Source organism: Salmo trutta, chromosome 38 (assembly GCF_901001165.1).
Source record: "Salmo trutta chromosome 38, fSalTru1.1, whole genome shotgun sequence".
Lineage (NCBI taxonomy): Eukaryota > Metazoa > Chordata > Actinopteri > Salmoniformes > Salmonidae > Salmo > Salmo trutta.
The window spans coordinates 26,048,101-26,074,068 of record NC_042994.1 but is presented as its reverse complement, the minus strand read 5'-3'; the positions used below and the strand labels follow the sequence as shown (position 1 = coordinate 26,074,068).

The following is a 25,968-nucleotide window of genomic DNA, read 5'->3' as shown; positions in this document are numbered from 1 at the left end:
TTAACCAGGTCATTTTCAGTCTGTTTACGAGATTTGCTTGAGGAAATATGAGCGTTTGAGGCACTTTTGCGTGGCTGTGTTGTAGTCATCGTCACTCTTCGTCAGAACTCTGCTGTGTCCATGTCTCCAGCAGGCCGTCTGTGGACCACTGGGTTAAACTTCCCGCCTTTGAGCTGATGGGAGGAGCTTTGTGATGGGAGGGGCTTTGTGATGGGAGGAGCTTTGATGTAGACTAGAGGTGTGAGATGAGCAAAAGAGGAGAAGGACCCCTCTGCTGTTACGTTAGCACTAATAAGTCAGCCAGTTGCTATCAAGACCCAGCTTACAGCTACATTAAAGTAAACCAACGTTTTGCTAATACATAACACCATCTAATAGGGCTGGGCGATATGGCCCAAACATATAATATCCCGGTAGGACGGTATTTGACGGGAGTTTAGGTTGATGAATAATACAAAATTCTTTCTCCATTCTTATTGTTTTATTTTGTACAATTCAACTTTAACCAAATACAATTTCCTACATTTCCATCAATTTCTTCATTTCCTGCACTCATTTGCGATCATTTTCACACTGCCACGCAGGGCTGCACGATATTGGCCACCCAAAAAAATCAAGACCTTCTTTTTGACTTCTAATTTAGATCAAAACACTGTATCAACTAGCTACCGTTGAAATTATGGAAATAGAATAATTATTTGAATTCTATAGTCAGAATATAAATAAGTGGGATTTTGAACACAGTGTTGGTTGGCATGACAACAAATGAAAATGCCAGGGAGGAGCTACCTCATGTAGCTAACATATTCATGCTTCTCCTGATCTTATTGGTTTAGAAGATACTGTTTCACAAACAACATGCTGATTTAGGCCTCCACCATCACTGGTATCAGGCTGTATTAACTAGCTACGTTTGCTCTGACTCAGTACATCTATTATCTAGCTAGCGGCTAACACGATACAGAACAACTCGCTAAGAAAAGACAAACTAGCTGTTTGAAGATGTAAGAAACAGAAGGGTAAATTCTAGAAGGCTAGTGTATTGATATTGTTGCATGTGCTGCATTGACCATGCAGACTGAACACACGTGTCTGGAGGTCCAGAAACAACATATGGGCTCCTTGAGTGACAGGGGGCGGGGCAAGGTCTGTGTGGAAAGCGGCATAGAGAGAGAGGGAGAGCAGAGAGAGAGGGAGAGCAGAGAGAGAGAGGGAGAGCAGAGAGAGAGAGGGAGAGCAGAGAGAGAGAGGGAGAGCAGAGAGAGAGAGAGGGAGAGCAGAGAGAGAGAGAGGGAGAGCAGAGAGAGAGAGAGGGAGAGCAGAGAGAGAGAGAGGGAGAGCAGAGAGAGAGAGAGGGAGAGCAGAGAGAGAGAGGGAGAGCAGAGAGAGAGGGAGAGCAGAGAGAGAGAGATGACTCAAGTAGCAGAGTAAATGATCAAAATGGATGTTGCACACGGCATATCACATTTAACAAACCAAACGTTAAAATACCGTTATATTTTAACATTTGTTAATTTTTATTTTATTTTTTAACTAGGCAAGTCCATTAAAAACAAATTCTTATTTACAATGACGGCCGACATAGAAGGTAAAGTAAAAACCCAAACAGGTCCGTGCATCAATATCAGTATATAGTAAAATACGGTATACCGCACAGCCCTTCCATCTAACCAATTATCAGAAAATGTTAGCTATATGCAGTTATCCTAGCCAGTAAGCGAGTCAGCCAGCTAACGTTAGCTATTTAGCCAAATAACTTTAGCTATTAGCCAAATAACATTAGCTATTAGCCAAATAACATTAGCTATTAGCCTAGCCAACAAGCACAGTTATGGTCAGTATGCTAGAGCCCAACTACCGGAGTCCAGTTAGAACACAACATAACGGCTTCCCATTAGATAACACAGTCACAAAGTCCTTGAAGAGCATGAGCTAGCTACCGAGTTACCATAGGAACAGAGGACATCCTGCCTTGTTTCCTTTTTTTGGTGCCATTGTTATGAACTTGTGTGGTAGAGAACCTTTATAGTTCTGAGAGCTGATTGGCTGACGGTGGGACGTGCCTCATAAGTGCTCTGAGCACTGCTCACACTCAGCGATGACGGCTGACTTGAGGCCCAATACATTCAACATATTAAATTATTGTGATGTTGTAAGAGCCTGTAGAGTGGAGAAAGCTGCCGCGGCAGTCCCCACAGCCTGTAGAGTGGAGAAAGCTACCGCGGCAGCCCCCACAGCCTGTAGAGTGGAGAAAGCTACCGTGGCAGCCCCCACAGCCTGTAGAGTGGAGAAAGCTACCGCGGCAGCCCCCACAGCCTGTAGAGTGGAGAAAGCTACCACGGCAGCCCCCACAGCCTGTAGAGTGGAAAAAGCTACCACGGCAGCCCCCACAGCCTGTAGAGTGGAAAAAGCTACCACGGCAGCCCCCACAGCCTGTAGAGTGGAAAAAGCTACCACGGCAGCCCCCACAGCCTGTAGAGTGGAGAAAGCTACCGCGGCAGCCACACAGCCTGTAGAGTGGAGAAACCTACCGCGGCAGCCCCCACAGCCTGTAGAGTCTGATCGGGAGCCTGTAGATCGGGCTATAAACGCTGGTGTCTCTTTAAGTCTGCTGTCTGCCTGAAGGTCTTCCCACACTGAGAGAAGTGGTACAGGGCTTCGCTCCTGTGTGAGTTAACTTGTGTGCCCTCAGATGTGATGACTGACGGAAACTCTTCCCACATTGAGGGCAGTGGTAAGGCTTCTCTCCTGTGTGAGTTTGACAATGTTTCTTCAGGTATCTTGCCAGACTGAAGCTCTTCCCACACTGAGTGCAGTGGTAATTTTTCTCTCCTGTGTGAGTTAACTGGTGGGCTGTCACATTTGATGAATGACTGAAACTCTTTCCACATTGAAGGCAGTGGTAAGGCTTTTCTACTGTGTGAGTTAACTGGTGTGCCCTCAGGCTTCCTGTTTGACTGAAGCTCTTCTCACACTGGGAGCAGTGATAAGGCATCTTTCTTGTGTGAGTAAGCTGGTGTCTATTTAAGGTCTGTAAAAGAGGAAAACTCATCCCACAAACAGAGCAGTGGTACGGCTTCTCTCCCGAGTGAGTTCGATGGTGTGTCTTCAGGTGTCCTGCCTGACTGAAGCGCTTACCACACTGAGAGCAGTGGTACGGCTTCTCTCCTGTGTGAATTAGCTGGTGTGCCTTTAGAGCTCCTGCCCGACCAAAGCTCTTCCCACACTGAAAGCAGTGGTACGGCTTCTCTCCTGTGTGTATTCTCTTGTGTTCGTTTAGCTGTCCTTCCATACGGAAGCTCTTCCCACATTGGAAGCAGTGGAAAGGCTTCTCTCCTGTATGTATTCTCTGATGCCTCTTCAAATTGAACGAACAGCTGAAAGTCTTCCTACATTGGGAGCAGTGGTACAACTTCTTTCCTGTGTGAGTAAGCTGGTGCGTCTTCAAGCTGCTTGGTGTCTGAAATCTCTTCCCACATTGACCACACGGGTACGTTTTCTTCCTTTTGAGGGTCTTTTTGTGTGGTATGAGGTGAGTTGGACACACAAAACTGCCTCTGCAATCTGAGCAGGGGTGGGGCCTACAAGTGTGCCTTCTCAACTCCTCTGGCTCATAGAAACTAGTGAAGCAGTCCATGCAGTGATGATGTTTCTGTCTTATGTTCCTCTGTCTGTGTTGTTTATGGTTTCCTGATGCTGTGGAACTGGGCTCACTGTCTGAACCTGGGTTGGAGCTCTCTCCTGTGGGAATAAGAACAGATATGGGGTTAGAATCAGGAACAGAAGCATTGGCTTTAGACTTGTTTAAAAACTATTAAGATCACTTTATTTGTCCAATTAGAAAACAAGGTCAAATGGAATTGTGACTTCCTGTTTAAAACCAACATAAGCATACAGGTTGGAGCAGAGGGCTGGCGTACTATGGGGGCACGTGGACCAGTTGCTGTGGGGGTTAAGAGTCTTAGTCAAGGGCACAACAGCAGGTGATGGCACTAGCCCAAGCTTACAGCTCTTTATTCATTGTTTCATTAATTAACAGTTGATTAAGAGCAGATTTCATAATTTACTGGGCACCGCACGAGCAATGAAAACAACGACTTTCTAATTAGAACCATCTACCATCCACAGATATACACTCCGACTTGAGGAAAGAGTTGCCAAACAGTCAGAGACACAGGTTGATAAACTGTGGGTTAGTGGTATACTGCTAAACAGAGTATATCATCTCTGTCTGAAAGCTGGGCTAACTTTAACAATAGTATGTCATCTCTGTCTGAAAGCTGGGCTAACTTTAACAATAGTATGTCATCTCTGTCTAAAAGCTGGGCTAACTTTAACAATAGTATGTCATCTCTGTCTAAAAGCTGGGCTAACTTTAACAATAGTATGTCATCTCTGTCTAAAAGCTGGGCTAACTTTAACAATAGTATGTCATCTCTGTCTAAAAGCTGGACTAACTTTAATAACCTCTCTTGGGTAGGGGGCAGTATTTTCACGGCCGGATGAAAAACGTACCCAAATTAAACAGCCTACTACTCAGGCCCAGGAACTAGCATATGCATATTATTAGTAGATTTGGATAGAAAACACTGAAGTTTCTAAAACTGTTTGAATGATGTCTGTGAGTATAACAGAACTCATATGGCAGGCAAAAACCTGAGAAAAATCCTACCGGGAAGTGGGAAATCTGATGCTGGTAGTCTATTCAAGTCTTTGCCTATCTAACACACAGTGACTTTGGGTTCATTTTGCACTTCCTAAGGCTTCCACTAGATGTCAACAGTCTTTAGAACCTTGTTTCAGGCTTTTGCAGTGAACAGAGAGCGAACAAGAAGGCCGGGTGTTGGTGACTCAGGGAAGGACATGAGTTCATTGGCACGTGAGGAGGTAGCTGTGTTCCAAAACGTTTTTCAAGACATTGGAATCGTCCGGTTGGAATATTATTGAAGTGTTATGTTAAAAAGGCCCTAAAGATTGATGCTATACAACGTTTGACATGTTTCAACGAACGTAAATATAACTTTTTAAACTTTTCGTCGTGACATTTTGGCCGCGCTTCCTACATTTGGAGTAGCTTACTGAACGCGCAAACAACAAGGAGATATTTGGACATAAATTATGGACTTTATCAAACAAAACAACATTTATTGTGGACCTGGAATTCCTGGAAGTGCCTTCTGATGAAGATCATCAAAGGTAAGTGAATATTTCTAATGCTATTTATGATTTTAGATGACTCCAAAATGGCGGGTATCTGTATTGCTTGATGTCTTTTTCTGAGCGCAGTACTCAGATTATTGCAAAGTGTGCTTTCCCCGTGAAGCTTTTTTGAAATCTGTCACAGCGGTTGCATAAAGGAGATGTTTATCTATAATTCTTTGAAGAACAGTTTAATATTTTATCAACATTTATGATGAGTATTTTTGTAAATTGTTGTGCTGATTCACCGGCAGTATTGGAGGCAAAATATTTTCTGAACATCACGCGGCAATGTAAAATGCTGTTTTTGAATATAAATATGAACTTGATCGAACAAAAAATTCATGTATTGTGTAACATGATGTCCTAAGAGTGTCATCTGATGAAGATCGTCAAAGGTTAGTGCATAATTTTAGCTGTTTTTCTGGTTTTTGTGACGCCTGTCTTTGCTAGGAAAATGGCTGTGTGGTTTTTCTTGTGTTGGAACTGTCTTAACATAATCCAACTTTATGCTTTCGCCGTAAAGCCTTTTTGAAATCGGACAATGTGGTTACATTAAGGAGACGTGCATCTTTAAAATGGTGTAAAATAGTCTTATGTTTGAGAACTTTGAATTATGACATTTTGTGGTTATGAATTTGGCGCTCTGATTTTTCACTGGCTGTTGAATAGTGTGAACCGAACGCTAGCGTCCCACCTCCCCAAGAGAGGTTAACAATAGTATATCATCTATGTCTAAAAGCTGGGCTAACTTTAACAATAGTATATCATCTCTGTCTAAAAGCTGGGATAACTTTAACAATATCTGTGGGAAGTGAGCTGTAAATAATAGCAATAATAATTTTAGAATCCCCTGAGGCCGCCGAGGCACCAACCTCTCTCCGTACTCCACACCTGAACTTACCTGGGTCAGTGATACTATCTACTTCTTCCTCCTCTTCCTCTAGATCTGGAGCAGACACATCTCTGTTCTCTGCCTCCTCCTCTTTGACTGCTCTCTCCTCCTCCGCCTCCTCCTCCTCTTTGACTGCTCTCTCCTCCTCCGCCTCCTCCTCCTCTTTGACTGCTCTCTCCTCCTCCACCTCCTCTTCTTCTTTGATTGCTCTCTCCTCCGCCTCCTCTTTGACTGCTCTCTCCTCCTCCACCTCCTCTTTGACTGCTCTCTCCTCCTCCTCCACCTCCTCTTTGACTGCTCTCTCCTCCGCCTCCACCTCCTCTTTGACTGCGCTCTCCTCCTCCTCTTTGACTGCGCTCTCCTCCTCCTCTTTGACTGCTCTGTCGTCCTCCTCTTTGACTGCTCTGTCCTCCTCCTCTTTGACTGTCATCTCTTCCTCTAGAACTTCTGGCTCCTCTTTGACTATCACATTGAGTTCCAGTGTTTGACTGCAATCCTCCAGCTTCACTGAGACCATCTCTGGACCCTGCTTTGAGGTTCTCTGGACTGGAACACCACAGCCAGACCCCTGAGACTTGGGTTCAGACATGGAAGGCTACAGATGGATTCAAAAGAGGCACAAAAAAATGAAAGGTGAGTTTCACTAGAACAGCTTTGCTAATAAAGTGATACACCATGTATAAAACATATTCCATCTGCTAGGATTCTGCTAATAAAGTGATAGATACATTTTACCGTCACCTTTCTCAATAGGGTGGGATGATATCTAGCTAGATACAATTACAAGCAAGAAGTTTGCTAGTTTAAAGCAAAGGCGAACCAAAATGACATTTGATATCACGCTGGCTGAATGATTAAGTAAATGATTACTAAAACTGAAGTAAGGCAGCTACGGTTAGCTAGCTAGCTAATAAACACTGCGGTCAAGTGATCCAAAACTCGGTAAAGCCATCCTCTCTTCAGTTTCCTCATGAATTTGCAAATACACAACACTATACGGTTTCGTGTGTTTTCTGGGAGGGAAACTGAGTTGGATGCTGTCATGCTCAGATAGAGACGACGGCTTCAAATCGTTTCCAAGAAAACAACTTGAACCACACTTTTTCAATCTTCCATAATCAAAATGATACCAAATGGTTGATTTCATTTTGGCGCCTTATCAAGACTGCAGTGGCTGGTGTGGTTTATCAAATGTTACATTGTTAAAGATCATGTTTACAGTCATGACATTACCAACACACACTGCTGCATAAATGATGTAATATGCCAGGGAGATATGTATACTGTAGCTAAGAAAGTAATACTAAGTGTATGTTGTGTAGTAAGCTGTTAGTAGCACATGTGCCTCACCCTAATAATTTGGTCTATTTATACCTCTTAATTTTGCCTACTGTTCTGACTGTAGCCTATAACCTGTTTTAGAGAAATGTAATCATCGAATATTGTAAGACCTTTCATTGTCTGCTTATTAGCCCCCTTTATTTATCCTACGGTTCTAACTTGGTGTACAGGGAGTACACTGTAAGAACAGCCCATGTTCTGAATTCTGTCGCTGTACATTTCAATAGTGCTAAACAAATAGTTATTGACTAATGTTGCTTCCGTCCTAGCTCAGTCATTGTCTTAATTTAAACTACGGACTGCCTCTTATCTGCATGTCGTCCCCTTATGCCATAGTTTGTACATCTCAATAGTCAGTAGAAACGTCATCTGTTTAAGCAAGTCAGCCATATCAGCTATGTTGTTTTTTTTAAAGGCAGTAAATGAGGCTGAATGAACTGTTTCGCTGCCAGACAAGGTTCCGCTGATAGCCAAGAGTAGCAGTGGTAAGATGTTGGGACAGCTTTATGTAGGTCCTAACAGTTTGTGGGCACCGTTTGTCACCGTTATAATGCAATGGATGTATTGTTTAGTGTTGTGTAGAGGAGTGGCTTTGCTCGCATGCCACATGTGTTGTAGTTTTTTTTCACCAAGATGTACATGCTAAAATCGCCAATGGTCCTCCCTCATCTGTCCCTCACCGACAGCTACAATAGTCAATCAAATGCCTGTCCAACTGATCCGTTCTGGCGCCGGCCCTGCCCACTTACTATCTAGTGAGCAGGCTGCCTGGTTGAAATGAACGATTCACAAATCACATATTTGACATTGTCTTGATGACGAATAATGTGATCAGTCACAACACAGCGTCTTGAAGATAGCTAGCTAAACAAACGTGCTTGCTAACAATGATAGCTAGCTAGCTACCCTAGGCAACTTCAACCTACCATAGCTAACGTTAGCTAGATAACATGGCTAGACCGTCTCTAATGTCCTGAAGACTAGCTGTTATGTACATAGAATCGTTAAAGAATGTTTTAAAGTTTGATCTTACTTTGGAACGGGACTTTGAAATGTTGACTACCGACGATACTAACAACAACTAACTAGCTAGCTAGCGTAACTCCGAACTACCTCCTTTCCCAGAACGACGATATTTCACCGGATATAGAAGTGTGAAGCCTCCGGTTGGCGTTTCTTCTCACTACCAAATATGGTGATGAGAGGATGCCCAGTGGCCGGCAGTGGGAGAAGATAGATTTTGTACTACATCATGCAAACTTTCACATCATTGCAACATTTGATCTCAATACAGTTTTTTGTTCCCAAAACTAGCATCTGTTAAGACACATTTTTGTAGATTTTACCCTTTGCCAAAGTAAAAAAAAAACACGAATTTGTTCCCACTTTAAAGGACAGGCTGTGGTCAATCTTGAGTTAGTTATAACAAAATCTTTGACGAAATCTTCTTCTATGGTATTACGGCGGTCCGCAAACATACGTTATAGGTGCATGCCGCCACCTACTGAGTTGGCTGTGTATCAACCTACTGTTCTCTATTATGAATTAATAACACATTTTATAAGTAATTTGCCCTACCAACTAACCCTACACCCATTAAAACTTCACCACTATCCTACTACTTTGACCATATCTGATCCTACACCAGGACAGCAGCCTGGGAGGACGGGACACTATCATTCAAAACACCTTGTAACTTTCCTGCAGTAAAATCTCATACACCCAAGTACTTGTCTGCAGCTGGCACCAAAACATCTATTTTCCTGGCAACCTCAAACTGTCTTTTTCTCACCGTACACCTCTGAACTCCACCACCATGGGTACCCCTTGCAGTTAACGCGCATACAACTTTTTCCCACCGATACTACACGCTCCTTTGTCTCATGCTCTCCAGCACACTTCTCACATCTAGGAATCTCCCTTCTACACACTTCAGCTACATGACCATAAGCTTGACACCTAAAACACCGTAATGGATTCGGGACAAAAGCTCTCACGGGATAACTGACACCTCCTAACTTGACTTTGTCGGGTAAAAACGGCATCAAAACTCAACAGGACAGACAGTATCTTCTGTTTCACCATTCTGTCCACCGGGTCTGCGTCGCACCAAAGGGCAGGCATGGCATACACTGGGAATCTTCTATTTCAATTGCTCCTCCTCAACACTTAATGCCACCCCAGATATCACTCTTTTCAATGGCGCCCTGCTCCGGAGAGCAAAGAAATTCACAGCTCTTGTCCCTAGAAACGTGGTTTGGAGTGCCTGATCCCTCTGGATGGAAGAAATGCAAGAAATCACCAACAGTCCACTTCGAGTTACTTTCAATGACTCAACAGTCCCCAACCTCTTCTCCACTCAACCAGAACGAGGTCTGTGATGTTATTCCGGCAGACTAGAATTTCCGGCAGACTAGTCGCTTTTTTGGCTTAGTTTTGCATTTATCAAAACAAAAAGGGAAACGGGAAATACTATTTGCATCACCGACTAACCCTAAACACTAAAACCAAAAGTCATGAAACACCTTATCTTACTACTCCTGGGAGGACGGTACTCTTTCTTTCAACACCCCCTGCAACGTGTCGGGTAAAACTCTTTGGCCGAAAAAATCTTTCACTCCAAATAACTTTTCTGCTGCTACTACTTTTATCTTCTGTGACTTCCTTTCCATCCGTGCAGTACAGTTAATTACCATAGCAATGAACATCAACAAACCAACCGTACTAAACACAAACTGTTTGGGTCACTCAGTAGTGGCCTACTACTAGTATTTTGTCATGATCCTTCACTCTTTGCCCATCATCCTCTACTTTCCTCACTGCCTCAGCATACAAAACTGTTTTTGCCCCACTCAAACTCTGTCAATCTCAACCGGTATCTCTCTCTCATACGGCACTTCGGATCCCCAGCTGCATGGCCACCCCCACAGTTGACACAGTGCTTTCTCTATCCCAACTATACACTCCCTCTGACTATGCCCCCCTGCACATTTCTCACAGCGTGGGATCTCCCTTCTACACACTGGTTGCAACACGTCCAAATCCTTGACACCTCAAACACCGTAGCGGGTTCGGAACAAAGGCCCTCACAGAATAGAAAATATAACCTAACCTGACCTTATCAGGTAGAAACTCTGTGTCAAAGCTCAGCAAGACATACAGGGTATTCTCAGTCTCGCCATTGCCACCGGGTCTGTGTCTTACCAAACGGCGGGTTTAACAAACACCAGGAATATGTTTAATTTGATCCACCTCTACACTACCCCACTGATCACCTCTGTGTGGCGCCCTACTCCGTAGAGCAAATCACGACACGTGAAATGAAGCGTCCGCTTCCTCTGAGCGGAGGATGCACGCAAAAAAATCTCAACAATTCTCGAAACGTTCACAGATGTAACCATTCCCAGTTTGTCCTTTACCCAGCCCTACACATTAAGGGGGTCGGCCAAAAAGCAGAAATCCACTCTTTCCAAAAATCTCCACTACTCCTGTCGCTGCTGGTTGGCACACTTCGTCCTGGTCTGGCTCAACATCAGAACAATCAGCATAGCCAACTAACGCCATTTCAAGATCCTCAAAGTTCTCAAGAGAGCATGAAGAGCTACACATACGTTTACTTGGTTTGTATTCAGGAGATGTAAGTATGTACTTGAGACAAAGGTGGTAAATGGGAGACAAAGGTCTGATCTTTTTGCCATTCTTACGCCTTCACTTCACTGTCATCGTGAGAATACCCATCTACGTACTCAAGACAGTCAAGGCTGCGATAGATGCATACATTGCGCAACTGCACTAAATCATTATTTTGCTGCCTACATTCATGTACCCATTGATTCTTGAAGAATATAACTTGTAAATTCCTCACAAGCTTAGATAAACTCTTACCCCATCAGAACCCAAAATATTAAACAAAGCTTGTTTTACTCCAGTGTTGATAAATAAAGTAAATGTAAAACAACACTACATAGCTTCAAAACTATCATGGATGCATGTTCAGTCCTGCATCCATAGCTGTCTAGGAATTTGAGAGGGGTTACACGCAGCAATTTACAGAAACGCTTTGTTATGTTTTCTACTGCTGATTGCCATTTTAAGAATATGATCTTATATCTTCATACATTTTTGTTTGGAAACAACGGTCAGCTCAGATAATACGTGAAGCACCTTGATCAAGGTTCCGCTATTGGAAGAAAGCAACTTCTTTTTTAATATGTATTGGCGGAAAGGTGCATGCAGTGCCACCTACAGTACTGGAGTGTGAGGCCAGTCATGGCAGGAAAGCAACTTCTTTACTCAAACTGTTTAAATTACAGGTCACCACCTTCTGGTTCAATGAAGCTACTACACCCACTGCATTCAACTTCACTGAGATCTCTTCAAGTAGGTTAGGTGGTGAAATTTTATACAAACCAGTATCCTGAATGATGCCTGAACCCTGTACTAAGAAACATAAAAAAAACAAAGCAGTAATGTAAATTACTTTTTTATTTACCTTCAGTTTTACATCCTGTTAGTATAGGTCAACACAACTTAATGACAGTGAATAATCAAATCCATAATGACAGAAAATGCAGTGTACACAAAGCTGCATACAGTGTTTCAACTTATGTAAATTATATACACATACACACACACACACACACACACACACTTGGAGTAGGGTTTAAAAATAATTTTAAATAAAAAAAAAAGTCCCAGGTTTTCCAGAAATCCTGGTTGGAGGATTCCGGATGTTCTTCTTATTGCCCCACGATTCCAGGATTTTCTAACCAGGATTTCCAGCAAACCTGGGGAAAGTTAGTTGAATTGTACAACACTAGCTGGGAGTCTGTGATAGTCTGCTGATGTGTGTTGACCCTTTCCATATTTATGAGACCTTGGGACACTGGATTTGATAAAGGAGAGATTGATGTGACCACCATGGGAAGAAGACCCCAGAGGTCCTTGGAGCTCCATGGCTGGGGGTGGAGGACTGGCGGTGGAGGGGGGTCTGGGAGAGAAGGGTAGCCTGGGGGGGTAGAAGGATCTGGGGCTGGAGTGAACCTGTGTGTGTACATAGTAAAGTTAATGTATATAATTTCAGGGCAGGCTGTCATTTATAGAAGGTATACACTGAGTATACCAAACATTAGGAACACCTTCCTAATATGGAGTTATTGACTCAGAACAGCCTCAGTTCGTCGGGGCATGGATTCTACAAGGTGTCGAAAGCGTTCCACAGTACTGCTGGCCCATGTTGACTCCAATGCTTCCCACAGTTATGTCAAGTTGGCTGAATGCCCTTTGGGTGGTGGACCATTCTTGATACACAGGAAACTGTTGAGCGTGAAAAACCTAGCAGCGTTGCAGTTCTTGACACAACCCGGTGTCTTAAATCTTTTGTCTTGGCCATTCACCCTCTGAATGGCACACACACACACACGTTTCAAGGCTTCAAAATCCATCTTTGACCTTCCCTTCATCTACAGTGATTGAAGTGGATTTAACAAGTGACATCGATAAGGGATCATATCTTTCACCTGGATTCACCAGGTCAGTCTGTCATGGAAAGAGCAGGTGTTGTTAATGTGTGTTTGTCCTGAACTTTCTTGATGTTTTTATATAATGTGAGCGGTCAGGTGAGTAAGGCTTCTCATGTATTTAACTGTAAACCAGGTTCTGCCTCTCCTGACAGGTGAAATCCCTTCAGATCATGGACACACCACACAGCATGACACTGCAACTACACTGCTCAAAAAAATAAAAGGGAACACTTAAACACAATGTAACTCCAAGTCAATCACACTTCTGTGAAATCAAACTGTCCACTTAGGAAGCAACACTGATTGACAATAAATTTCACATGCTGTTGTGCAAATGGAATAGACAACAGGTGGAAATTATAGGCAATTAGCAAGACACCCCCAATAAAGGAGTGGTTCTGCAGGTGGTGACCACAGACCACTTCTCAGTTCCTATGCTTCCTGGCTGATGTTTTGGTCACTTTTGAATGCTGGCGGTGCTTTCACTCTAGTGGTAGCATGAGATGGAGTCTACACTCCACACAAGTGGCTCAGGTAGTGCAGCTCATCCAGGATGGCACATCAATGCGAGCTGTGGCAAGGTTTGCTGTGTCTGTCAGCGTAGTGTCCAGAGCATGGAGGCGCTACCAGGAGACAGGCCAGTACATCAGGAGACGTGGAGGAGGCCGTAGGAGGGCAACAACCCAGCAGCAGGACCGCTACCTCCGCCTTTGTGCAAGGAGGAGCAGGAGAAGCACTGCCAGAGCCCTGCAAAATGACCTCCAGCAGGCCACAAATGTGCATGTGTCTGCTCAAACGGTCAGAAACAGACTCCATGAGGGTGGTATGAGGGCCCGACGTCCACAGGTGGGGGTTGTGCTTACAGCCCAACACCGTGCAGGACGTTTGGCATTTGCCAGAGAACACCAAGATTGGCAAATTCGCCACTGGCGCCCTGTGCTCTTCACAGATGAAAGCAGGTTCACACTGACAGACGTGACAGACGTGACAGAGTCTGGAGACGCCGTGGAGAACGTTCTGCTGCCTGCAACATCCTCCAGCATGACCGGTTTGGCGGTGGGTCAGTCATGGTGTGGGGTGGCATTTCTTTGGGGGGCCGCACAGCCCTCCATGTGCTTGCCAGAGGTAGCCTGACTGCCATTAGGTACCGAGATGAGATCCTCAGACCCCTTGTGAGACCATATGCTGGTGCGGTTGGCCCTGGGTTCCTCCTGATGCAAGACAATGCTAGACGTCATGTGGCTGGAGTGTGTCAGCAGTTCCTGCAAGAGGAAGGCATTGATGCTATGGACTGGCCGCCCGTTCCCCAGACCTGAATCCAATTGAGCACATCTGGGACATCATGTCTCGCTCCATCCACCAATGCCACGTTGCACCACAGACTGTCCAGGAGTTGGCGGATGCTTTAGTCCAGGTCTGGGAGGAGATCCCTCAGGAGACCATCCGCCACCTCATCAGGAGCATGCCCAGGCGTTGTAGGGAGGTCATACAGGCACGTGGAGGCCACACACACACTACTGAGCCTCATTTTGACTTGTTTTAAGGACATTACAGCAAAGTTGGATCAGCCTGTAGTGTGGTTTTCCACTTTAATTTTGAGTGTGACTCCAAATCCAGACCTCCATGGGTTGATAAATTGTATTTCCATTGATTATTTTTGTGTGATTTTGTTGTCAGCACATTCAACTACGTCAAGAAAAAAGTATTTAATGAGATTATTTCATTCATTCAGATCTAGGATGTGTTATTTTAGTGTTCCCTTTATTTTTTTGAGCAGTGTATATTACGAAGTAACACTTTGCTAACTAGTTATTATTTAAATATAGATTTCAACTTTGTTGTTACCTTGTTACTGAGTAATGTAATAGTATTACTGTAACCCCCTGTGCTACTAATGTGTTTCCCCAACACTGGTGAAATAACATCAATAAGCAAATAAAACGTTCCCAAGAGGAGAGAGGTTGACTTTCGATAATAGAAGTGTGGTGAAGAAAGAATTGATTTATGGAGATAGAAACTGAATACATTTCTGGAGAAATAGACACTTTAATTTAAATGTGACCCTCATGTCATATTTCATACGCGTTGGTACATTTTTTATATGACAATGTACATCAGGTTGGAAAAAAATATATATAAAAAAATTAATAAATAAACTCAATCAATATTGTTAGATGCCGAACTTGGCAACACCATTATAAAAGGTCAGTTTTGGGGCAACATCTTCTGATGTTCTTTTAGGCATTTAAAAAAAGCTTCACATCTGGTGCATCTTCAGAGTTGTTAAATGCCTGAAACTCTTCCCACACAGAGCAGTGGTAAGGCTTCTCTCTGCTGTGTGTTAGCTGGTGTCTCTTTAGGTCTGCTGGTCGACTGAAACCCTTCCCACATTGAGAGCAGTTGTAAAGCTTCTCTCCTGTGTGAGTTATCTGGTGTTTCTTTAGGAAATATAAACTGGTGAAGTTATCCCCACATTGAGAGCAGTGATAAGGCTTCTCTTCTGTGTGAGTAATCTGGTGTGTCTTCAGAGATCCTGCCCGACCAAAGCTCTTCCCACACTGAGAGCAGTGGTAAGGCTTCTCTCCTGTGTGAGTTCGCTGGTGTGTCTTCAGGTGTCCTGCCTGACTGAAGCGTGTATCACACAGAGCAGTGGTAAGGCTTCTCTCCGGTGTGAGTTCGCTGGTGTCTCGTTAGGTGTGCTTGTCGACTGAAACCCTTCCCACATTGAGAGCAGTTGTAAAGGGTCTCTTCTGTGTGAGTTAGCTGGTGTTTCTTCAGGTGTGCTGTCTGACTGAAGCTCCTCCCACACTGAGAGCAGTGGTAAGGCTTCTCCTCTGTGTGAGTTAGCTGGTGTGTCTTTAGAGCTCGTTCCCATCCAAACCGCTTCCCACACTGAGAGCAGTGGTATGGCTTCTCTCCTGAGTGAGTTCGCTGGTGTTGCTTCAGGTCTCCTGCCTGACTGAAGCTCTTCCCACACTGAGAACAGTGGTAAGGCTGCTCTCCTGTGTGAGTTATCTGGTGTTTCTTTAGGAAATATAAACTGGTGAAGTTATCCCCACATTGAGAGCAGTGATAAGGCTTCTCTTCTGTGTGAGTAATCTGGTGTGTCTTCAGAGATCCTGCCCGACCAAAGCTCTTCCCACACTGAGAGCAGTGGTAAGGCTTCTCTCCTGTGTGAGTTCGCTGGTGTGTCTTCAAGTGTCCTGCCTGACTGAAGCGTGTATCACACTGAAAGCAGTGGTAAGGCTTCTCTCCTGTGTGAGTTCGCTGGTGTGTCTTCAGGTGTCCTGCCTGACTGAAGCGTGTATCACACTGAGAGCAGTGGTAAGGCTTCTCTCCCAGGTGTATTATCCTCTGGTGTCGCTTTAGATGTGCTAAATTACTGACGCTCGTCCCACATTGAGAGCAGTGGTAAGGCTTCTCTCCTGTGTGAGTTTTCTGGTGCGTCATTAGTTTGCTTGGTGTCGGAAAGCTCTTCCCACATTGATCACACGCGTAAGTCTTCTTTATTCTGTGAGTCTGTTGGTGTGATTTGAGGTGAGTTGGGCAAATAAAACTGCCTCTGCAATCTGAACAGGGGTGGGGTCTACAAGTGTGTCTTCTCAACTCCTCTGGCTCATAGAAACTAGTGAAGCAGTCCATGCAGCGGTGATGTTTCTGTCTTGAGTTCCTCTGTGTGTGTTGTTTATGGTTTCCTGATGCTGTGGAACTGGGCTCACTGTCTGAACCTGGGTTGGAGATTTCTCCTGTGGGAATATGAACATACAGTAGCTAGTTAAAGTCTACATACCTCTTGCATAGTCTACACATTTTGCTGCCTTAAAACTAAGACTAACTTTGCACATCTCTTAGGGCAACATGTATCCATTGACGGTTTTCCTCTAACTTTTGCCTGAGCTTCGCTCCTTTAATATTTATTTTGATCCTGACAAACTATCCTGTCTCTGCCAGTGACAAGCATACCCATAACAGGATCCTGACACCACAATATTTAAAGATACAGACACAGGTCGGTAAATAAGTTGCACAGTGGGTTAGTGGTATACTGCTACCACAATCCCTGTCTAGAAGCTGAGCTCACTTTTCCAATAATAGTTGTGGGAAGTGAGCTGTCAATAATAGTTTTGGAATCCCCTGCTTACCTGGATCAGTGATACCATCTACTTCCTCTAGATCTGGAGCAGACACATCTGTTCTCTTCTTTGATTGGACTCTCCTTCTCTTTGACTCCGCTCTCCTTCAGCTCCTCTTTGAGTGGTCTTTCCTCCATCGCCTCTGTGATGGCTTTCTCCTCCTCTTCTTCCTCTTTGACTGCTCTCTCCTCCGCCTCCTCTTTAACAATCACATTGACTTCCAGTGGTTGACTGCAGTCCTCCAGCTTCACTGAGACCATATCCGGACTCTGCTTTGAGGTTCTCTGGGCTGGAACACCACACCCAGAACCTGGGGACTCTGTGGACTTGGGTTCAGACATGGAAGGCTACAGATGGATTCAAAAGAGGCACAAAAAGAAGAAGTGAAAGGTGAGTTTCACAAACAGGGTGAGTTTCACTAGAACAGCTTTGCTAATAAAAAGGATAGATAGACCATGCATGCAAAATATTTCATCTTCTAGGATTCTGCTAAGAAATGTAGCTAGCTAACATTGATGTGGCGATGGCAACGATAGCTAGCTAATGTTAACAATTTTTTAGCTTTATTGGGTTAACTGCAGCTTACTGATTAATTTTACTATCACTTTTCTCACTAGGGTGGGATGTGATCTAGCTAGATTACAAGCACAAAGTTAGTTTAAAGCTGAACCAAAATTGAATTTGTTTTGTAATCACACTGGACAAATGGCTAAGTAAATGATTACTAAAATTGAAGTTAGGTAACTAAGGTTGGCTAGCTAGCTAACACGCGGCCTAGCTAGCTAGCCATGCTAACTTACTAAGGTTAGCTAGTGAGCAGTGTTTCCTGATAGAGATGAACAATTCACACATCACATATTTGACATTGTTGACTTGATAACAAATAATGTGATCATTCACAATTAGCGTTAGCATAGAGGTTGAAGATGACAACCTAGTAGTAACCTAGTTAGCACCTAGCTAGCTAACTTGGTTAGACCTGTGGCCTAGCTTTTTGTCGAGACATGTTGATTGGATGTACGTCAACAAATAATCAGACTACTAAAAAATGTTATAAGTACATAGAATGATTTAAATTATGAAGTTAAATAATCTACATAATGATTTGAGTGTGTAGAATAGATGTGTAGTTGTAAACACAATTTGTAAGTGTAACTGATGAGTTGTGAACATGAAAGAATAATCTGTAATTGCATTTGCAAACTTGTAACTTAATGTTTGCATCTGTAAACCTGCGCATGTTAATTTCGCATGCTCAGACTTTTGGCAATACTTTAGCGCCCAAACGTGACAAAAAGATTTGTAGATGTGCAAACAGCGATTTGCAAGCAAGGAGAGCAAGAGAAGGAATTCTGGGAGGTGGGACAGGTTTCTTTTAACCAATCAGATGAAGTTTCATAGACCAGCATACTCTACAATGGTTGGTGACAGCTCACATGGGCCATGTTGTCTGGCGCAACCACCTGTCAATCACGACTTGCGTTACCAGGTTATCACTAAGACTGATTGCACAATGTCCACCTGTTAGCTGTGATGGCGGGTAAGTATATAGGTCTTTCTTTTATGGATAGTGTTACGTTTCCCAGCAAGAAACCAAAAATTAACACTCAAACAGGAGGGGAAACTAACAAAGAGTCACTGACAACAACCAAAATGAAACAGGAGGGTTTCTGAAAGACACTCATGGGGGTGTCCACTGAAAGTTGACTAGCAACAACAACTGGGACCAAAAAGACACCCACTAAATCTGCCCAAGAAGAGGTAAACAAAGTAAAACCCTGAAAGAACTGAAAGATGTGGAGCAAAATGAAAACAGGGAAAATAAAATATATATATATTTTAATCAAGTAAACTAAAAGGTGTTAACCCTCCACATCGCTCAAGGCAACTGGAGTACTTGGCCAGCCACTCTTAAATATCACCTGGGCCAGCACAGGTGAAACACCTTCTGACTAATGAGATGACAAGCTAGCACAGGTGTAACACATACTGACTAACGAGGTGAAACCAATTGGTGCGCCTAACGTGGCCAATAGTGCAATCACTGGAAAACAAACTCGATGATCTACGATCGAGACTATCCTACCAACGGGACATTAACTGTAATATCTTGTGTTTTACTGAGTCGTGGCTGAATGTCGACATGGATAAAATAGAGCTGGCTGGCTTCTTTGTGTTTCGGCAGGACAGAGCAGCTACGTCTGGTAAGACGAGGGGTGGGGGTGTGTGTCTATTTGTCAATAACTGCTGGTGCTATATGTTTAATGTTAAAGAAGTCCAAGGTATTGCTCGCCTATGGTAGAATACCTCATGATAAGTTGTAGACCACACTATCTACCAAAAGAGTTCTCATCTATATTATTCGTAGCCGTCTATTTACTACCACAGACCGATGCTGGCACTAAAACCTCACTCAACGAGCTGTATAAGGACATATTCAAACAAGAAAATGCTCATCCAGAAGTGGTGCTCCTAGTGGTCGGGGACTTTAATGCAGACAAACTAAAATCCATTGTACCTCATTTCTACCAGGATGTCACATGTGCAACCAGAGGGGGTAAAAAATTAAATAATAACAACTCTGGACCACATTTACTCCACACAGAGATGCATACAAAGCTCTCCCTCGCCCTCCATTTGGCAAATCTGACCATAATTCCATCCTCCTGATTCCTGCTTACAAGCAAAAACTGAAAGCAGGAAGTACCAGTGACTTGCTCAATAACCAATGTGGTCTGATGAGGCAGATGCAACGCGACAGGACTGTTTTGCTAGCACAGACTGGAATATGTTCCGCAATTCATCCAATGGCATTATACCACCTCATTGATGAAGCCAGTGACTAACTGCATTGACGATGTCGTCCCCACAGTGACCGTATGTACATATCCCAACCAGAAGCCATGGATTACAGGCGACAGCCGCACCAAGCTAAAGGCTAGGGCTACCGCTTTCAAGGAGCGGACACTATTCCGGGTGCTTATAAGAAATCCCGCTATGCCCTCAGACAACCCATCAAACAGGCAAAGCGTCGATACAGGACTAAGATCGAATCGTACTACACTGGCTCCGATGCTCATGGGATGTGGCAGGGCTTGCAAACTATTACTGACTACAAAGGGAAACTCAGCCACGAGCTGCCCAGTGACGCGAGCCTACCAGACAAGCTTAATGCCTTTTATGCTCACTTCGAGGCAAGCAACACTGACGCATGCATGAGAGCACCAGCTGTTCCGGACGACTGTGTGATCACGCTCTCCATAGCCGATGTGAGCAAGACCTTTAAACAGGTTAACATTCACAAGGCCGGGGGGCCAGATGGATTACCAGGGCGTGTACTAAAAGCATGCGCGGACCAACTAGCAAGTGTCTTCACTGACATTTTCAACCTCTCCCTGTCCTAGTCTGTAATACCAACATGTTTCAAGCAGACCACCATAGTCCCTGTGCCCAAGAATGCAAAGGTAACCTGGCTAAATGATTACCACCCCGTAGCACTCATGTCGGTAGCTATGATGTGCTTTGAAATTCTGGTCATGGCTTACATCAACACCATCATCCCGGAAACCCTAGACACACTCCAATTCGCATACCGCCCCAACAGATCCACAGACGACGCAATCTCAATTGCACTCCACGCTGCCCTTTCCTACCTGGACAAAAGGAACACCTATGTGAGAATGCTGTTCATTGACTACAGCTCAGCGTTCAACACCATAGTGCCCATGAAGCTAAGGACCCTGGGACTAAACACCTCCCTCTGCAACTGGATCCTGGACTGCCTGACGGGCCGCCCCCAGGTGGTAAGGGTAAGCAACAACACGTCTGCCACGCTGATCCTCAACACCGGTGCCCCTCAGGGGTGTGTGCTTAGTCCCCTCCTGTACTCCGTTCACCCACGACTGCGTGGCCAAGCACGACTCCAACACCATCATTAAGTTTGCTGACAACACAAGTGGTAGGCCTGATCACCGACACCAATGAGACAGCCTATAGGGACGAGGTCAGAGACCTGGCAGTGTGGTGCCAGGACAGCAACCTCTCCCTCAATGTGAGCAAGACAACGGAGCTGATCGGGGACTACAGGAAAAGGAGAGCCGAACAGGCCCCCATTAACATCGACGGGGCTGTAGTGGAGCGGGTCGAGAGCATCGAGGTCTTTGGTGTCCACATCACCAACAAACTATCATGGTCCAAACACACCAAGACAGTCGTGAAGAGGGCATGACAACACCTTTTCCTGTTAGGAGACTGAAAAGATTTGGCATGGGTCCCCAGATCCTCAAAGTTCTACAGCTGCACCATCCAGAGCATCCTGACGGGTTGCATCACCGCCTGGTATGGCAACTGCTCGGCATCTGACCGTAAGGCACTACAGAGGGTAGTGCGTATGGCCAAATACATCACTGGGGCCAAGCTTCCTGCCATCCAGGACCTATATACACACTAGGTGGTGTCAGAGGAAGGCCCCAAAAATTGTCAGACTCCTGTCACCCAAGTCATAGACTGTGCCCTCTGCTACCACGTGGCAAGCGTTACCAGAGCCCACATCTGGGTCCAAAAGGTTCCTGTTGTATTCGGCGCATGTGACAAATACAATTTGATTTAGATGAAAACCTCATCTGATTGGTTAGAAGCAACAGGTCCCAACCACCAGAGATCCTGTCATCTCTGTCCTTGCAAATCACAGTTTGCATATCTACAAACATTGTTGTCACGGGATGGCGCTAAAGCACTGCCAAAAGTCTGAGCGAGCGAAATTGACATGCGCAGGTCCATTTCATACAGATGCAATTATTACTTACAAGTTTTCGAACGCGATTACAACGACAAGTGTTTTTTATTCACAACTCAGTTACATGTCTGAGAATGTGTTTACAACTACAAATCTATTCTACACACTCAAATCATCGTCAATGATTTAATGCTGTTAATGGGTGAAAGGAGATTGAATTCTTACGGGTAGAAGACACCCAAGTGCGGGTACATACATTTTTTTTAAATTAAATACTACAACAATTACAGGGTAGACTAGTCTGCCGATATTGACAAACTGATCAATAAAAACTATGTTGTCTGATCCATATAATCGGCCTACGAAATGAGACAAATACAATATGACATCCATCTAACCTGGAGGAGGACATTTTTGTAAAAAAACAAAAAACAAAAGTGGCACACTCCCCTTACACAAATGTAACATGGTAGTACAATGAAAATAATACCATGGTACCATGTATTTTTTTTTGTGCAGTACCATAACAGGAAAATACCGTGGTATTGGTGCGCACTGTTATGATAACTTTTAAAATATGTCGTTTATCTGGCGCTTCTCCTCGGTTTACAGTTGGCTTGGCAACGGACTCGGACAGGCTAGCGAGAGAGCCACTGTAGAGAGAGAGAGCGGCTCCCTCTGTGAGCCAAAACAGGCCCGTGACTATAAATACTGTAAACATGTCAGGTTGGCAACACAGGACACCCAAACAGCAGCAAAACAACGGTTCTATTAATACATTAAGTAGTACCTCTTTTTTTTCACGGCAACTATGTCCCTTTTTATTTGTCTGTAACATCAAAGTAGGTCCAACAATGGTAGCCTGCCGCTGGCTATCAGACAGTTACCCATGCAGGTATATAAATTCATCAATATAATACCAGCCAACTTCTTGACCTTAGGGGGTTTATTTCATGTATTATACTGTCTTTGTACTATGGTAACACGCAATTAATAAAGATGGTACCAAAACTGATCAAATGGTACCATTTATCATAATTGTGCAATACCATGGTTTAACGTATAGTGTAGTTTAAAACCATGGTATTTCCATGATCCACATGGTATAAATGATGCATTGGCATTATTTAGGTGTATGGCAGTACCATCATACTTCAAGGCTAAAACCATGGTGCATTTCCATGATTCAGAATATACCATGGTATAAGTCAAAGTACCATGGTACATTTTTGTCATATGACCGATGTTCTCCGCTGGTGCCAATAAGATACTGTTCGCTCAATTAAGATAAGAATTTTGATATCTAAAAGACGGATTGGAGTCTTTTCATTGTCTTCCCTTTACAGCAATAGCCATTTGCTTTTCAAACTGTTTCTCCGCGATTGTATTTTTAAATATTGCGATATGCTCGGCTGGGTCTCTGTCAGTGAAAAGCAGTCTCAACTTAATCTTACATCTAGACGTTCCGCTAGCGGAACACCTGCTCCAATATCCAATGATGGGCGTGGCGCGAAATACGAAGTCCTCGAAAATCCGAAAACTTCTATTTTTCAAACATATGACTATTTTACACCATTTTAAAGACAAGACTCCTTTATCTAACCACACCGTCCGATTTCAAAAAGGCTTTACAGAGAAAGCAAAACATTAGATTATGTCAGCAGAGTACCCAGCCAGAAATAATCAGACACCCATTTTTCAAGCTAGCATATAATGTCACAAAAAACAAAACCACAGCTAAATGCAGCACTAACCTTTGATCTTCATCAGATGACACTCCTAGGACATTATGTTATACAATACATGCATGTTTTGTTCAATCAAGTTCATATTTATATCAAAAAACAGCTTTTTACATTTAGCATGTGACGTTCAGAACTAGCATACCCACCGAACACTTCCGGTGAATTTACTAAATTACTCACGATAAACGTTCACAAAAAACATAACAATTATTTTAAGAATTATAGATACAGAACTCCTTTATGCAATCGCTATGTCCGATTTTAAAATAGCTTTTCGGTGAAAGCACATTTTGCAATATTCTGAGTAGATAGCTCGCCATCACAGGCTAGCTATTTTGACACCCACCAAGTTTGGCCCTCACCAAACTCAGATTTACTATAAGAAAAATTGGATTACCTTTGCTGTTCTTCGTCAGAATGCACTCCCAGGACTTCTACTTCAATAACAAATGTTGGTTTGGTTCCAAATAATCCATAGTTATATCCAAATAGCGCCGTTTTGTTGTGCGTTCAAGACACTATGCGAAGGGTGACGAAGGGTGACAAAAAATTTCAAAATATTCCATTACCGTACTTCGAAGCATGTCAAACGCTGTTTTAAATCAATTTCTATGCGATTTTTCTCGTAAAAAAGCGATAATATTCCGACCGGGAGTCCTGGTTTTCGTTCAAAGACTGAAAATAAAAACATGGAGTCTTCTCGTGCACACGCCCCCAGTCTCATTGTTCTCTGATCAACCACTATCCAAATGCGCTACTGTTTTTCAGCCATGGCCTGCAAAGTCATCATTCAACATTCTGCCGCCTTCTGAGAGCCTATGGGAGCCGTAGGAAGTGTCACGTTACAGCAGAGATCCTCAGTTTTCAATAAAGAGAGTGTAGAAGGCCAAGAAATGGTCAGAGAGGGCACTTCCTGTTTAGAATCTTCTCAGGTTTTGGCCTGCCAAATGAGTTCTGTTATACGCACAGACACCATTCAAACAGTTTTAGAAACTTTGGAGTGTTTTCTATCCAAAGCTAATAATTATATGCATATTCTAGTTTCTGGGCAGGAGTAATAATCAGATTAAATCGGGTACGTTTTTTATCCGAACGTGAAAATACTGCCCCCTATCCATAACAAGTTAACAATGATCTATGTTGGTATTTGAAGCTGTGCGCTGCCCAAATCGCGTGCCCTTCCGACTGTAGACCGATTTAAAACAATCCACAGGTTTAAAAAAAATAACAATTACGAAGCTAATTATCCTCTGTGGCCATATTATGCTTTCTAGTGTAGTAGCCTATTTTGAATTACTTCTGTATAGACAGTAAGCTAGTTAGGATATAATTTCCCATTTCCTTTAGGGAAGCTTAGCTTCCCCTAGCCTTATTGACACGCCGCCTATGCCTTTTTAATGTGGCATAAACACAAGCAGTTATGAGGTTATCTGATTGTCAAACAAATCACTTAACAAAGGCGCTCCTATAGGCTACCCGCGGACATTCGTTCAGTCACAATAATTTCAGCATCCAAACCCCAATTTAATGACTGGAAAGAGATTCAAAACTACGTGTGGTGTATTGCAATTCTGCGATTGTCACAAGGCCTACACATGTAGCCTGAATTGCTGCATCTACTGTTGTCCACGCGCGCCTCGTACCCCTACTATATATTTTACCGGGACGCCGTACGGGACCGTTCCGCCTTACTTTCACCCCTGATTTAACTTCCAAATAAAGCTTAATCTTACCTTGGAATTTGACTTTGAGAAGTTGCTACCGATACTTGCTAGCCACTCTTCTTCGATGAGGTTTAACGGCGTTCGGTATCCAATAAATGTTGCATTACTGCCACCTACTCGACTGGAGTAAAACTCCCTTATACTTCGCTTAAATTATAATAATCGCCAAAGTACCCTACACTCAAGTTGAACTGCAGTTATACGCCACTATAACAGCAGTTGCAATTCAAAGTTACTGCAGTAAAAAAAATATATATATATTTTGGACGCAGTATTTGCAGAATACTGCAGTTATACTGCATTTGTTTCCGTAAGGGGTCCTACCTCAGGTCAACAACCTGAAAGGATGGGACACCACCACTTAACACACCCTGTAACTTCTGATGTCAAGTCTCACACACCCAAATACCTCTGCAGCTGCCACCACAACCTCTATTTTCTGTGACTTACGTTCCATCCCTGCAGTACAGTTTATAACCATTGCTATAAATGCTAAAAATCCAATCTTACTGAAACATATATCACTCCTCGGCCTATCCCTCTGGACTGGTACAGATCTATTACTCACACCCCTCTCAGGATCCCTCCCCCTTGACCCATCTTCCTCTACTTCCTTCACTGCCTCAGCATATGACAACTTCTGCACTACTCTAACCCTGGTAACCTCAACCTGC

The 25,968-nt window shown here is 43.6% G+C and overlaps 2 protein-coding genes and 1 long non-coding RNA gene across 3 annotated transcripts; all 3 read right to left on the bottom strand.

Moving 5' to 3' along the window:
• Window positions 1–1,980: 1,980 nt before the first annotated feature.
• LOC115178496 (zinc finger protein 239) lies at window positions 1,981–6,190 on the bottom strand. Its single transcript, XM_029739709.1, has 2 exons — window positions 6,104–6,190; window positions 1,981–3,741 (listed from the first exon to the last, which is right to left on the bottom strand). The coding sequence occupies exon 2, from the start codon at window positions 3,635–3,637 to the stop codon at window positions 2,603–2,605; it is 1,035 nt and encodes a 344-aa protein (XP_029595569.1). The 5' UTR covers window positions 3,638–3,741; window positions 6,104–6,190; the 3' UTR covers window positions 1,981–2,602.
• A 322-nt stretch (window positions 6,191–6,512) lies between these two features.
• LOC115178499 (uncharacterized) lies at window positions 6,513–8,571 on the bottom strand. Its single transcript, XR_003872640.1, has 2 exons — window positions 8,469–8,571; window positions 6,513–6,689 (listed from the first exon to the last, which is right to left on the bottom strand). It is a non-coding gene; the product is annotated as an uncharacterized LOC115178499 (long non-coding RNA).
• Window positions 8,572–14,721: 6,150 nt separating this feature from the next.
• Window positions 14,722–25,385, bottom strand: LOC115178482 (zinc finger protein 239-like). The gene is made up of 3 exons (XM_029739693.1): window positions 25,304–25,385; window positions 17,100–17,437; window positions 14,722–16,703 (listed from the first exon to the last, which is right to left on the bottom strand). The coding sequence occupies exon 3, from the start codon at window positions 16,597–16,599 to the stop codon at window positions 15,595–15,597; it is 1,005 nt and encodes a 334-aa protein (XP_029595553.1). The 5' UTR covers window positions 16,600–16,703; window positions 17,100–17,437; window positions 25,304–25,385; the 3' UTR covers window positions 14,722–15,594.
• Between the last annotated feature and the right edge of the window lie 583 nt (window positions 25,386–25,968).

Coding starts and splice junctions, on each gene's coding strand:
- LOC115178496 (XM_029739709.1), bottom strand. CDS start 3,637: ATGGACTGCTTCACTAGTTTCTATGAGCCAGAGGAGTTGAGAAGGCAC.
- LOC115178482 (XM_029739693.1), bottom strand. CDS start 16,599: ATGGACTGCTTCACTAGTTTCTATGAGCCAGAGGAGTTGAGAAGACAC.